At 35.5% G+C, this 15,086-nt stretch overlaps 1 protein-coding gene across 1 annotated transcript in view; it reads left to right on the top strand.

Moving 5' to 3' along the window:
• The window catches only part of LOC126020223 (netrin receptor DCC-like), a 504,403-nt gene that overhangs the window by 426,534 nt on the left and 62,783 nt on the right, over nt 1-15,086 (top strand). The window contains exon 2 of the mRNA XM_049781677.1: nt 3,770-4,090. Within this exon, the coding sequence (XP_049637634.1) occupies nt 3,770-4,090 (321 nt within the window). The remainder of the gene's footprint in view (nt 1-3,769; nt 4,091-15,086) is intronic.

The raw sequence follows: 15,086 nt of genomic DNA, 5'->3' as shown, positions 1-15,086 counted from the left end.
ACAGCAAAAATGGTGTTAGAGTGGCAATTATTGTTTGCATAGGCCCACCAAAATATGAGGGACATGGAAAGAAATAACCTTGGCCTAAATACAAAAAGACCCGACCCCTGAAGGTTCCGATGCTTTTAAAGAAAGGAAACAGCAGACTAGTGAGAGAACTGAAGTGGCATGGCACACGGCTGGAATGTGCCAAAGCCTGACTTCAATTCCATAAAACTGCATGGTCGGGCCCGGAGAGATAGCACAGCGGTGTTTGCCTTGCAAGCAGCCGATCCAGAACCAAAGGTGGTTGGTTCGAATCCTGGTGTCCCATATGGTCCCCCATGCCTGCCAGGAGCTATTTCTGAGCATAGAGCCAGGAGTAACCCCTGAGCACTGCCGGGTGTGACCCCAAAAAAAAAACTGCATGGTGTCCCCCCACTCTTCAGATATGGCCATTTTATCCTCTAAGCATCAATAGAAAAAATACTATATAATAAGGCTATACACTCAAATTTCCAGCCAGAATGTCCCTAGGGTCCCCAGCAGCATAGCATAATCTTTTACTTTTAAAAATGAAACAAAAAGGGCCATAGAGGTGATTCACCGGAAGGGAGTTTGCCTTGCACACAGCTGACCTCAGACCAAGGTTCCCCATACGGTCCCCCAAAGATAGGAGTGATTTCTGAGTGCATAGCCAGGAGTAACCTCTGAGCATCACTGAATGTGGCCCAAATCCCCCCCACCAAAAAGAAGAAAGAAACAAAATAGGGAAACAGAGTGATAGTACAAATGGTAGGGTGCTTGCCTTTCATGCAGCTGACCTGGCTTTGACTCCTGACATCCCATATGGCCCTCTGAGCATTACCAGGAGTAATTTTGGAGTGCAGAGCCCAGTTACCCCTCATCTTTACTGTGTTTAAAAATAAAAACAACAACAAAGAACAAAACCAAATCAAACCAAAAAATATAGCCATCAAAATAATTAAAGTTTCTTCTAAAGAAATTTCCATCTTCTCTGCTCTTTTAACATAATGATTCAGAAATTGGAATTAAATGGAAATTGAAAATTCTGTTAGACTTTAAGAATGATTAAATATTGAGAATGAGCTACCAAGGGACTTCACAGACTTTCTTGCCCCAGAGATCATTAACAATAAAATTGAAAGTGATTTTACTTGAATAATTTAGGTTTACACCTGTCTGAGAAAAGATGAACAGATGACCTCCTGAAAACTCTTCAATCTTTTGGATTGAACATTCAAACATGTTGCTAAATGCTTTGTGAGCAATCACAAAATGACAAAATCCAGTATATAATGATACTTAGTTCACATCTTAGGATTCTTACATATTTTTTTATTTTTTTCTGTGCATATCTTATGTTCATTTCTCTTTATGGGTTACAAATTCAGATACATTGTTCAATTGTAGATTTATTGACTGCAACATTTGGGTAGAAATTAAGACACTTTACAGATTTGTAATTTTTAAGGAGCAGATTATTGACTTGTTTCTGAAAGTCTCATGAAACAAATGCAAGTTGTGTAGCATTATTATTATTATTATTATTATTATTATTATTATTATTATTATTATTATTATTATTATTACTATTGTAGTCTCTTGCATTAAATAATTAGCAATGGGGCTGGATGGCAATGGATGGAGGCCTTTGTGCTTAGGCCCCAGCCACGTGGCTTCATCCCCCATGCAGCCGGCGGGTCCCAGGCCCAGGTGATCAGCGTAATCAAGACTCACTCACAGGCAGGCTTCAGGAAGCATTAACTTTATTCATGCCCTGTTTACCACATGTGTGTGGCCTATCTCATAACCTTTTAAGCACTAGTTATTCTTGGCCCTGCATCTTAAACTCCTTTCAGCCATCTTCCCTTTGGGCTCCATGCCGGTCCAAGACCAGAACACAGAAACCCCAAAGCCAGCGAGCTCAGCAGGGCTGAAAGGGGCGAATCCCCTCGGTCCAAGCCTTATCTAACTTTTCCAAGACCCCTCCCAGGAATGGGCCGGGTCTTGCAGGTAAGGTCACACCTAATATCCGGTTCCCAAGACCCCTCCCAGAAATGGGTGGTCTTAGGTATCTACACCAAATTTAGGGTCTCAGGTACACTACAGTAGTCTAGGTACCCTGGTTATAATAGTGTTAAAGTTATTTGTAGTTTTATGTACAAAGTTTCTGCTTCATTACAAAGGGCTCAGAACCATCTTTATTCTGGAACCTGCTCCATCTCTTCATTTTCTCTTTGCCACCCCAATATCCAAATGCTTAGTAATTTCAACTTTGTAGAACAAAGCCAAGAGTTTGTCATTATTTAATACCATCTCTTCCCTCGTTTTGAATCTCTGTATACCACAGTTGTGCGAGGTCATCCAATATTTGTCATTCTCCTCTGACTTATTTCACTTAACCTCCAGTTTCATCCAAGCTACAGAAAAACTGCAAATTCGTCTTCTCTTTTTAACATAGTATTGTATTATTTATATGTACCACAACTTCTTTATCCATTCACCTGATCATTGGACTTTTAGGCTTGTTTTTATACTCTTATTGGTATTTTGGAATTGCAGTAAACATGAGAGTGCATATATTTTTGAGGGGCTAAGAGGGGTACTGAATTTCCCTTACTGTTTTCAGGGTTACTCCTGACTCTTCATTCTGGGCTTACTCAGGGTATCCTTTACTCAGGGAATCATACAGGGTCCATGGAATCAAACCCAGGTCAGACATTTACAAGATGAGCACCTTACCCTCTAAATGCTCTCTCTGGCTCTGCATATACCTTTTGAAATTATTATTATTTTTGCTCCTAGAAGTCGAATCACTAGACTTCATATGAAACTCTAGACTTACTTATCTGAGAAGTCTCAATACTCTTTCCTGTAGAGACAGGACAAGATGACTTTGCCACCAATAGTTAATGCAGGTTCCTTTTCATCTCTGCCAATGCTGTTTATTTTTAGTCTTTTTTATATATACTATTTTTACTGATGCTAGAAAATATTGCATTGCCATTTTAATTTTTTCCCTTATAGTAAGTGAAAATGAGTACTTTCCATACGCTTACATGTTACAATACTTTTCCCACTGTCCATTACTACATAATTTATTGTTCAATAATAAAATAACATGACTGAGTTATACATTTTTAACTAGTAGTATTTATATTTAAAATATAAACATAAAAACAGTTCCTCAAACTTTAGTTACTCCACAACCAATTATACTACTTTAAAATATGTAGTTATATTTGAAAACTATAGTTTCTTAGTTCTCAAACACTGACCAATGATAAGCCTATCTAGATTTGAATATTCTTAATTATTCTTGTTAGATTTTGGAGTAATTGTTTTATCATTATTATCTCACTATTTTCCTCATTTATTATATCATGCTTTATTTTAAGTGCTATTATTTGTGGACACTTTACTAAGACCCAGCTTGGAGTTGGGAGTGTTAGCACAGTGGTAGGGTGTTTGCCTTGCATGGGGCTGATCTAGGAAGGACCTTGGTTCGATCCCTCAGCATCCCTTATGGTCCCCGGAGCCAGGAGTGATTTCTGAGCACGTAGCTAGGAGTGACCCCTGAGAGTCACAGGGTGTGGCCCAAAAAGAAAAATATAAATATATAAAAATAAATATATAAATAAACGCTAAGACCAGTTTGTTCTTTTAAATTTTTTATACAGATGAAAGAAAAGAGTTCTAAAATTTCAGAAAATTTAAATCACTATTTGAGTAAGTCAACATGTCTGCTGGTGGTATCTCGTTTCAGGGTTCCAGATTAAGGCATTTACAGCATTGCACTTCCTGTCGGAGCCTTCGGATGCCATCACCATGCGAGGAGGGAATGTCCTCCTGAACTGCTCTGCAGAGTCCGACCGCGGAGTCCCAGTTATCAAGTGGAAGAAAGATGGCATCCACCTAGCCCTGGGGATGGATGACAGGAAACAGCAGCTTCCAAATGGATCTCTGTTAATCGAAAACATACTTCACTCCAGACACCACAAGCCTGATGAGGGACTTTACCAATGTGAAGCCTCTCTGGGAGATGCGGGCTCCATCATTAGTCGAACTGCCAAAGTTGCAGTAGCGGGTATGTGAGTCTTCCTTCTCCTCCTTTTCTTTGCCACAATTTCTCCTTACTCAGTTTTTTTCTACTTTCTGCTACTATTTCCTCCTTACTCAGAGTGAATTTGCATTAACATTATGCTTTGTATTAAGAAAAGTGGAGATAGTTGATTTCTGGGAGTCCTAACAGGATACCTCTTATCAATTAACATAACATTATGAAAAACACAAGATCTATCTGTTCTGACTTCAGTTCTCATGGCCTTACAATGTAATGGGCTTTCAACTGTTTGACCCATATTGTGGAGATGTTTTTAATTCTTTTTTTATCCCCCCCCCCGTTTTTTAATTCTTATTAAACCATGGTGATTTACAAAGTTAGTCATAGTTGAGTTTTAAACATATGATATTGAAGCACTGATCCCACCACCAGTGTCAACTTTCCACACTATTGTTGTGTTTCCTTCCCCTAATCTCCAGTCTTACCTCCGGCCTGCTACCTCGAGGGACATATTATTAATTCCATGTTAAAGTCATGAATTCAGTGCTGTTGATTCTGTGTTATAGATAGTGTTATCAGTCCTTTGCACTATTGATATTAAAATACTTATTGACTCCCTACCCACATTTTTTCTCATCTGTCTCTCTTCCCCAGCATTTCACGCAATTTACTTTCTTCTCCTTCCTGAACTCTGGAGCCCAGGGTTATCTAGGCATTCCCCCCACCCCATGTAAACCATTGAGTTCTCTTATCTAGTTATTCTAAATATCACATTTTCCTAAGTTTATCCTTCTTCTCAGGCTATTTCATTACAACTTTAATATATTACACGGTGTACATATAGCACATTAATGATCCATTTGTATGCCATTGGACATCTAAGTTAATTCTATATCTTAGCTGCCATGAATAGTGGATGTTTTAAAAAATATTTTTTGTTTTTCTCTTTAGGGGAGAAATCCCCATAATTGGAATTGCTAGATCATATGCAACTCAATTTTGAGTTTACTAAGAACCATTGAAATTGCTTTTTGAGGGGTTGGACCAGTCATACCCACAAATAGTGATTTCATTTTTAACCATATTTCCACCACTATAAATCATTCTTATTATTCCTAGTATTTTTATATGCACCAGTCTCTCTGGTATAAGATGTTATCTCATTGTTATCTTGATATTGCTTTACTAATAAGTGATGGTGAGCATCATTACATGTGCCTGTTAAATATCCATTGATCTTGCTCAGAGTAGTGGTATTCTTCCCTTTTCTTGATGGGCTTTCAAAGTTTTTTATTGATCTTTGTATTTATATTTCCTGGTTTTCAACCTTTTTATATGATGTATTGAGTAAAAATATTTGTGTCTCTGAGTTAGCTGCTTTTTATTTTTAATTTTCTTTTAACCATACATTGACTTTTTAATTTGATGTAGTGTCACATTTGTGTAGTTTTCATTGCCTAGCCTTTGCCAATGGCATCATATCATTAAAGACCTCTTTGTGGTCTAAGTGTTGGAGCTTTCATTTATATTTTCCTCATTGTATTTTATAGATTAATTGTGAAAATGTTAAAAAATATCTGCTTTGAATTATTCAATGGTTTTGTGTCTAAAGAATGATTATCATTGCTTTAAGGTATCTTATTGTTTGATAATTAGCTTGCTCTAGAACTGAGTAATGAGATGAGCCCTTTACTTTTCTTCATTGGGATATTTTCAAGTGGTTTGACCCTAATTATTTCAAAACCCATGGATATTTCAATTTCTGTACTATTTACATTGGGAAGATGGAATTTATCACTTTGCTATTCATTTTATTATATTTGGCCTAACAGTTTTAGTCTTGTAGGAAAAGAATGGTATTTTTCTTTATAATGACTTGGCAAAGAGTTCAAACTTTTGCAAGTTATGGCATAGGATACAAATAAAAATGAATTGATTCAACTTAAAATAAATTTCATCTTCAAATGAGTAAGAATATTTGAAGAGCAACTTTCAAGTTTAATCTTTAATTCTGAGAAAACATTGGCCCCATGGGTTGTTATTTGGCTATTTGACATGAGTTGTCTTGCTCAAATTCTATTTGATCAATAATGCTGGATCTAAAGAGAGTAAGGACTTACTTTCTTAGACAATCAGACAGGATCACCACTGTCAATTCCTACTATTCAAATGTTTGAGTGAAAGTGTATAAAGTTGAAAATGAAAAAGTTTTTTTAATTTGGTGTTATGAGAGGAAACCCATAATTGTGCAATTATTTCATAAACCCAGGGCCATTCTTGTCTTTTATAGCTTCTTTTCCTCAGTAAACATGATTCCTCTTTTCAGTCATACCCAAATGGACATGTTTTGATGGTTTGGATCTACATTTAGAGATATTGTGTCACTCTAGCTTGATTTAGCGTTGGACCAATCAAGTTTTAATTATCATGTGCTAGAAACCTCTTCCTCCCTCTTAAAATAAGGTTAGGCCAACCTACTTAGCAGGACCTTCATCTGCTTTAGTAGAGTAAGAGTAAATCCTGGTATACATAAAGTCCCCTCTATTCAAAGCAAAAATTAACTGTCAGCCTGATCATAAAAACAAAGTCTATCAGCCACCTGGAGCATGAGTGATAAATGTCAAATTTGATTGACGAGCATAAAGCTTAGAGGAAACCAAAGGTCTTTATGTTTAATTGAGAATGACTAAAAGTTAAAGCAGAAAAGTGCTAAAGGTTAAAGTAAAAGCTGCTTTCCTAGAGATCTTCTCCAAATGGAGTAGCCAGGGTACAGTTAGATTTTCTCTTTTCTATTGCAACCATTGTGATTTACAAAGACCTTCATACTTGAGTTTTAGACATACAATGTATCAGGGCCAATGCCATCACCAGTGCCAACTTTCCTCCACCAATGTTCCCAGAATGCATCCCATACCACCACCCCTGCCACCAAGCCTGCAAGCATAACAGGCCCATTTAAATTTTAAATTGTCAGAGTTTGGGTCTCTTGATTTTATTGTTGTTGACTTTGGCTTGGGTATTTATTTTTGTTTTTGTTTTTGTTTTTTAGCACCACCAATGCACCTGAGACCACTTGGCCCCTGGCCTCCATTGTTTCATGTGTATTTCTTCTCCTTCTACTCACTATACTCTGGGGCCTAAAGTGTTTAAGACAACTCCCATTTAAGCCATTGAATTTCTTCATGCAGTCATTCTAAATATCACATATAAGTGAAATCTTTATGTATTTACCCTTCTTCTAGCTTACTTCAATTAACATAATATCTTCTAGTTCCATCCTTATAGCAAATTTCATCATTCCCTACAGCTAAGTGGTTTTTTGTTTTATATCTATATATATATATGATCCACTCATCTGTTTTTGAACATCTAGATTGATTCCATGTCTTAGTTATTGTACTGAATGTTGCAATGAATAGTGGTGTGCATACATCCTTGGATTAATGTTGTCCTGTTCCTTTCATACCATATCCTCACAAATACAAATTGTTCCCAATATTTTGATATGTGCAATCTTCACTGGGTAAGTTGTTATCGCACTGTCGTCTTGATTTGGATTTTCCTGATGATACGTGATAAGCATTTTTTTATGATTTTCTCTTTTGAGAGAATCTGTAGACTCAGATTCTAATCATCAAGAAGACTGAACACCAAGGTGGCTCAACTGACTGCAATGAAGAGAGTTGGCATTTTAAGAACTTAATACAGATTTATGAGCTTTTGATGAAAATGACCTGATGGTTAGAATATTAGTTTTTGAGCAAATGAGGTTCATTCTTATCTGGTTTCTTTCAATGGTGAGATGAGGAAAGATCCCATCCTTGTGCAACCAACATTAAAATAAAGTGGCTTCGATTTTCATATTCCATACAAGGATAGGCTGGCAGATTCAGTCACTGAGTTACAATCTAATATTAGATTGTATCATTTCAAGGCAATAAGGCTGTTCACAGCATTTTAAAGACTCACAGTGCTGTTTGGCAACACAGCATACATCAATGTTATTTCTGCTGAGGTTAAGATTGCCAAACCACTGGAATGCATAAGGAGCATATATCTTCCTTGTAATAAAGACCGTGAGCCTGATTTAATCTCATTTTTTAAGCATTAGCAGTCAATAAACCAGTCACCACTAAAAGGTAACAGCTTCGCTTGGGTGAAAAAAAATTTGGTTCTGATGGCCTAGGTGCCAGGTAGAGGATATTTAAAATAATGCACCCCTTCCATTTTTGCTCTCTTGCAATGTCTTTTGATGAAATAAAATATGGCAAATGAAATCTGTCTTTAATCAATCAGCACTTTTTATGCAGTGATCTTGCTGTACACATTTATCCTGCTTTCGGGGAACTTCACATGTTCTTCACTCCTTGACTACACACTTAACAGGAGAGGGAGGGAGAGTAGAACAAATAAACCAAGGATTACCATCCCACCCAATTGCTGGCTCAAGTCTCAGTGTGCAGGGGCTGAATGTTTCTTACAATTGTGTGATCAGTCTTTAAGAAATGCAGAAACTATAAAATCTCCTCTTGAAAGCAATTGAGCCAAAATTGATGATATATTTTTAATTCCAATAAAAAGCTTTAATTCATTTTAAATTTTTACAAAGGATTATTTTTAATTCAATTTGGTCTAATAAATTGTGTACTATATCTCTGCCCTGACAACTGTGTTTAGTAGATTAAAACAGCTTGAAGAAGTCAAGTTACACTTTATAAACCTTTGATCACCTTTTCTACTCTGTGCCTATCAAAGCATCTGGCTTATTTAGTAGTTGTTAAATAGGCATTTAAATAGGCATTTAAAGATAAGGCACTTTATGCCTTACATAGAATTTATAAACATTGTCAAGGTCTTTCTCTCTCTCTCCATCTCTTTACTCCTCCCCCTTCTGTTCTTTTATAATTTAAGATTTTAAGACAAATCTTCAGCTTCCCATGTCTTGCTTAGGAGGCTCAGGTTTAGGACTGAGATTTGCAATATGGATAGCAAGTCCTTTTCTCCATAATTTTTTCTGGTTCCTTCTAGTATTTTGACATCCCTCCTAATTTTTCCTTTTCTCTTTCTCCTTCTTCCCTCTTCATTGTATTTGATGAAATGAGGTTAATTTACCAACTTTTGTGAGGCATAATAAAACCTCTTATGGAAGGAAGTTATAATCTTTTTTCTTTTATCTCAATAGCCTATAGGCTAACAATCGAGAATTTTTTTAAAACATAAATGGTGCTAAAATTTTTACATGCTACTCAATCCAATAATATAATTCAGTGATGGAACATTTCCCTTGTGTGTTTGAGGCTCTGGGTTTGATTACTGGGACCATTAAACAATTTTTAAAGCCAATCCTTCACAAAAAATTGTATGGAAGAGAGCATTTCATGCTATGATGCCTGGCACTGCTTGGTTTCTGAGCACTGCTGGATATAGCACTGGCAGTTCCTCTTACCACATTGCTAGATCCCAGCACTGAACCATCACAATCACCCTTGGACACTGTGAATATGAATGAGGATGCTTCCCATCAAATTAGGGACCTGAGATATATATATATACACATATATATGTCTATATATGTATATATATAGACATATATATGGTAGTGGTATATAGTTGATTGTCCTATAGAAGTAAGGCCCCAGGTTTTCTTTTAGATGCCAACATTAAAAAAAAGAAAAGATAGTATGTGGATGCTATTTATTCCTTTACACAAATCAATATTAGCAGGCATCCTCACAATATATTTTTCTTACCTATCTTACCTATTCTTACCACCTATCTGAACCTCTGTTTCCTCATCTATAAAACAGACATACTAATAATTAACTTAGTTCCAGGTTGCTTTTCAATAACATCTATCTAGTATGTAAAGCAATGTAGGGCAGACGGGAAATTTTCTCCTGTCTTCTGGGTTCCTCTTAGCTATTTCAGCAACCAAAACATTCATCACAAAGACTAGTAGGAGGACCAAAAATGTGTTACATATTGATGATGAATCCATGTAGGTATTGATTTTCAAAGTCAATAGAACAAGGAAGATAAATACCTGAATTTATGAATGTGAAAAGGGCCACATTTGTAATGGAAAGGGGGACTTATGTGACAATGAGTTGGTGAAAAAAGACCAAAATTAGATAGTTTGTAACTGACTTTAGATAGGCATTCTCTGGTAGAAATGATAGTTCTAGTAAAAATGCTGGGTATGTTTTATTCTTTTTTACATATTTAAGTAATAAATATTTATAATTATTGTGCAAAGCCTTGTTTTCAGTTCAATATAAACCACATACCAACATGACATGTAGGAACGTGGCCATTCTGAACATCTTGGGGTGGCATGGTTTTTGAAACTAAAACCACTGATCATCTTCTTTAGTAGCTTTTTCTGTGGAAAGTTTATTAATATGAATTTCTTGCATGCTCAAAAACAAAGAAGGAAGTCTAGGGGCCAGAACGATAATATAGTGAGTAGTATATTTGCCTTATATGTGGCTAACCCAGATTTGAACCCTAGCATCTCATATAATCCCCAAATTGACAAGTTGACTGGAACTCAAATTAACTAACTCTAGCCACACATTTATTTTGTTCTCTTATCACTTGGATTAATCATGATATAGAATAATTTGCTATTTAGTTACTTATTTTCTGCAGGTTTGCATATATTTGTATGTATTTATTCTTTTTGTGGGCTAAGTTCTGTTATTCCAGGTATCTCATATGTGAAGTACACATTCTATCACTTCAGCTTCAGGCTGATTGTCTTTAACCACTGAATTAAATACTCCAAAATATAAAATAAATGAATATAGTAATATCAATAATAATAATGGTAATTAAAATTGTTGTTGTCTACTTAATCTCTAGTAAATTTGAATTCCTTGAGGGAAGACTATTATTTGAATGTTTTATTTTAAGATTTTTTAAGATTTTACTATTGTGTCTCTGTATTAACTAACAATACATGAGAAATGTTTCCTGAAATATAGAGACCATGTTTGGGGGCCACACCGAATATGATGCTCAGGAGTTACTCCTAGCGTGGGGCACCATATTGGGACTCCAGATTTGTCCTGGGTCAGCCGCAAATGCCCTACCGCTGTGCTATCACTTTGTCTGGCTCCTAGAGAAAATGTTTTAAAAGTAAGCCTATCCTTAGTTTTTCTAGGACAAATTTCGGGTTATCTTTTATGTTGCAAGTGATTTTCCAATTCAGATCAAGTTTGATTTTTTTTTAATTTCTTGTTTCTTGAAGTTCCGGAATATAAAAACACAACTAAATGTGCAGAACTTATTTCATTCATGGTCATTTTCCCCTTCTTTATTGCAATTGCTATTTCATGGTGCAAATTGTTGCACTGTGCTTTAAAAAACAGGCATTTATAATTAAAATTCCCTTGTGTTTAAAAATAATAATTAGTTGCTTAGAAGTTGTTTCCATGAATTTCCCTCCAGAATACTCCCCATTAAATGAGTTATGAAATAATTAGGGAAAGCATGTTATAGTGAAAGAGAACTGAGGATTGCCTTGGCAGTATGGAACATTTTGTGAAATGATAACCTGACCTTTACGGTTTTTACTTAAAGGAAAGCAGAAAAGGCAGCTTGTCTTAAGAGAAAGGAGAATAAACTACATTGCCTCAGGTCACTTAGATGTTGTAGAAAGGAAACAGCAAGAAAATACTCATATTTCTTTTCTCTACAGGAAACAAATATCAGAATCTTGCCTAGAAGGTCAAGTTCATCCAGTGAAGCCCTTTGGAAAATATGTCCCAGAGCTAAAATATTCTGAGAATTCTGTTTGGAGGAGTTTCAATTACAGAGCAGCAAAGACTTTTTTTTTAATTTATTTTCAATTGATAAGATTATTTTTTTTCAAACTAAGAGGAAAATTAATCATTCTGATTTTGTAATACTTAATTATCTTAATCATATCCATTTATTAAGTAATTCTATTGGTTTATGGCTAAAGCATGGGGAAAGAAATGTTAGAAAAAATCTGGTGTTAGAAGTACCTGCATATATGCTAGTCTTATTATTTATTCTTCATTGTATTACCAAGTAAACTTGTTATACCAATTTATATTGGCTTACAGGCCTACTTACCCATTGATATTGTCTTAAAACTTACTTTCCCACATACTCCCACATCCTGAACATAAGCAATTGCATTAAATTTTGTAGTAGGATTTTAGCTCCTTCCTCAAAAAGTCAATTCAAGAAAGCTAAAATTGGAATATATTTCTTAACAATATGCAGAAAGAAAGACAACTGCTTAGAAAATTGCAAAATTGAACTTGGCAGGAATTTTTAAATAGTAGGAACATCAAAATGAAACAACTTAAAAATCTAACATATTCTTTCTTATGAACTCTAATTCATGTAGCAATTGAAGTAGCTAATTATTCGTTTGAGAACATCTGTATCTTTATGAAAGCTTTTTAAACATACATAATGAGTTAACAAAGTTAGAGTAGTTTGCAAGTTTATAGTATCACTGGACAAAATCACTACGCACTGCAACCAATGCAAAGCTTACAGCTCCACTCTCCAATAACTGTCACCTTTAATCTGGAATTCCTTCCTGCCCACTCCACTTGAATGACTCTTTCTTGACCCTTATGGCTTCATTGCATCTGTGACCTTCCTTAGTACCATCTATGTGCTTTGAAACCCCCTCCTGTTCTGTTCTTGCTTTTTGATAACCCATTAGTTCACCTCACTTCCTCCTGTGGGAGTAAAGAGTTTTGATTCTATTCCGGATAATTCTTCCTTACCAGTGCTTGTCTGGAAATACTTCTGGATTGGTTTTACCCTACCTGTATCCACTTCAGGATGTGATCTTTCTCTTACCAATAAAGACCTCAGTTCTCAGGAAGAAACTGCTTTTGGATTTTGTTTCTACAACAGTATAATCTGCCTAGTGGTATCTCTTATTCATGAATAAGAGATGTGTGAAAATTGTGGTGAAAATTTCTTGAACCTGTTTTATTGCCTTTAATCTGTGTGGATTATTTCCTCTGGCTGTGTTTGTTCCCAGACCTGCCTCTCCCTAATCCCTTAGGATAGGAACACGAAGCTTCTATTACACCCTCCCATCGAGCCTAGTATTCTCCAGTCTGTATTCCAGTATCCAGTGTTTACTATCAATTCTTATTTTACATTCCCTTGATTTACTTTCTCTATGCTATAGTGATATTATTCTATATTTTTCCTTCTGCTGCATGCTCACACGATACCCTCCAATTCCTTCTAAAGGCATGACTTCATTTTTTATGGCTGCATAGTATCTCGTTGTAAATATACCAAAACTTTTGATGTGTTCATCTCCTATTGAACCTGGGGATTGCTTACATATCCTGGTTATCATACTAAGTGCTACAATGCACATATATTGGAATTTTGTGTATATGTATTGGGGTTCCGAGGTATGAGACAGTTGGTTTGAATGGGAGTTCCATCCTTACTTTCAAGAGATATCTCCATACATTTTTCTTTTCATAAAGGCTGAACCAGGTGCCATGCTCCCCAGAAGAAAATGGGGAATATGGTTTAGTCAGAAACAAATAAAATATTCAGAATTTTAAGAACATTGTCTTTGTTTGTTTGTTTGTTTGTTTGTTTTTGGGCCAAACCCGGCGGTGCTCAGGGGTTACTCCTGGCTGTCTGCTCAGAAATAGCTCCTGGCAGGCAGGGGGACCATATGGGACACCGGGATTTGAACCAACCACCTTTGGTCCTGGATCGGCTGCTTGCAAGGCAAACACCGCTGCGCTATCTCTCCGGGCCCTGTTATTTTATTTTTTTTCTTCCTTTTTTGTCTCACACTGGCTGATTACTGACTTATTCCTGGCTGTGCACTCAGGAATTACTCCTGCAGGTGTATGGAAGACCATATGGGGTGTCAAAGATCAGTGCATGCAAGGCAAGAACTGTATCTGTCCAACGCACTGTACTATGGCTGCAGCCCAATATTGTACTTCTGTTATTCAACCATTAGGTAGCTATAGGGTGACATTTTGCTGGTACTGAAAATATAAATAGTTATCTAAAATAATTCAATAGTATATATAAAAATCTTTTAAAATTTTCAAATACCCTTTTTGAGAGAAAAATATTTAATATTTAATTTTTTAAAAATATTTCAATATTTTTAAAATATTTAATATTTAAAGGATTAGACTACCAGAAATTTAAACCATGGTAAGTGATAGAACTCATGGCATAACTGAAAATGTCTGATAAAATTATGGCCATAATAAAATTAATTAGGCTTTTTTTTTTACTTTTATGAACCTATTACTGGTACTGAGTTTTTCTATTATGTTTTTCCTGCACATGCTAATTGTTTTATTTAAAAGCATTTTAGTAGAGACTTTTCAAATAACTTTTTATATTTAATATACTTTCTTACAGTGTATCTAAAGTATTTCTACAAGACATTCTTCAAACTTAAGAGACACTTTAAACCTTTAGTTAAAAAAAAAAAGGTTGGGGCCAAAGTGATGGCACAGTGGTATGGCATTTGCCCTGCACATGGCTGACGCAGGATTGACTGCAGTTCGATCCCTGGCATCCATTATGGTCTCCCAAGCCAGGAGTAACCCCTGAGCCTTACTGGGTGTGGCCCAAAAACAAAAAAAAATTCTCAAGATATAAATATATATATATATATATATATATACATACACATATACATATACATATAATACAAATTATCCTAAACTTTTCCTGTCAGCATCAATATATACAGATTGATGTACTAAATTGATGTAATAAATAGCATTAGTGGAAATATTTAATTTTTTTAGAATATTTGTATTTTAATGGTCTAATTTTATAATATATACATGCATATTTTACAGTAAGAAGTCTTATCCGTTGAGCTCTTCTATCATTGTTAAATAAGTATTTTATTTGATAGAGTTAAAAATTATGTAAACCAAAAATAGTTCTTTGAAAATGTCCAGTTACCCTTAAGGTATGAAGGTGACATCAAAAGTACTGGATAATTGACAGCTTC

Source organism: Suncus etruscus, chromosome 10, assembly GCF_024139225.1.
Source record: "Suncus etruscus isolate mSunEtr1 chromosome 10, mSunEtr1.pri.cur, whole genome shotgun sequence".
In the NCBI taxonomy this organism is placed as follows: Eukaryota; Metazoa; Chordata; class Mammalia; order Eulipotyphla; family Soricidae; genus Suncus; species Suncus etruscus.
The sequence above is the reverse complement of the archived record's forward strand: the minus strand, read 5'-3'. Positions and strand labels throughout refer to the sequence as shown.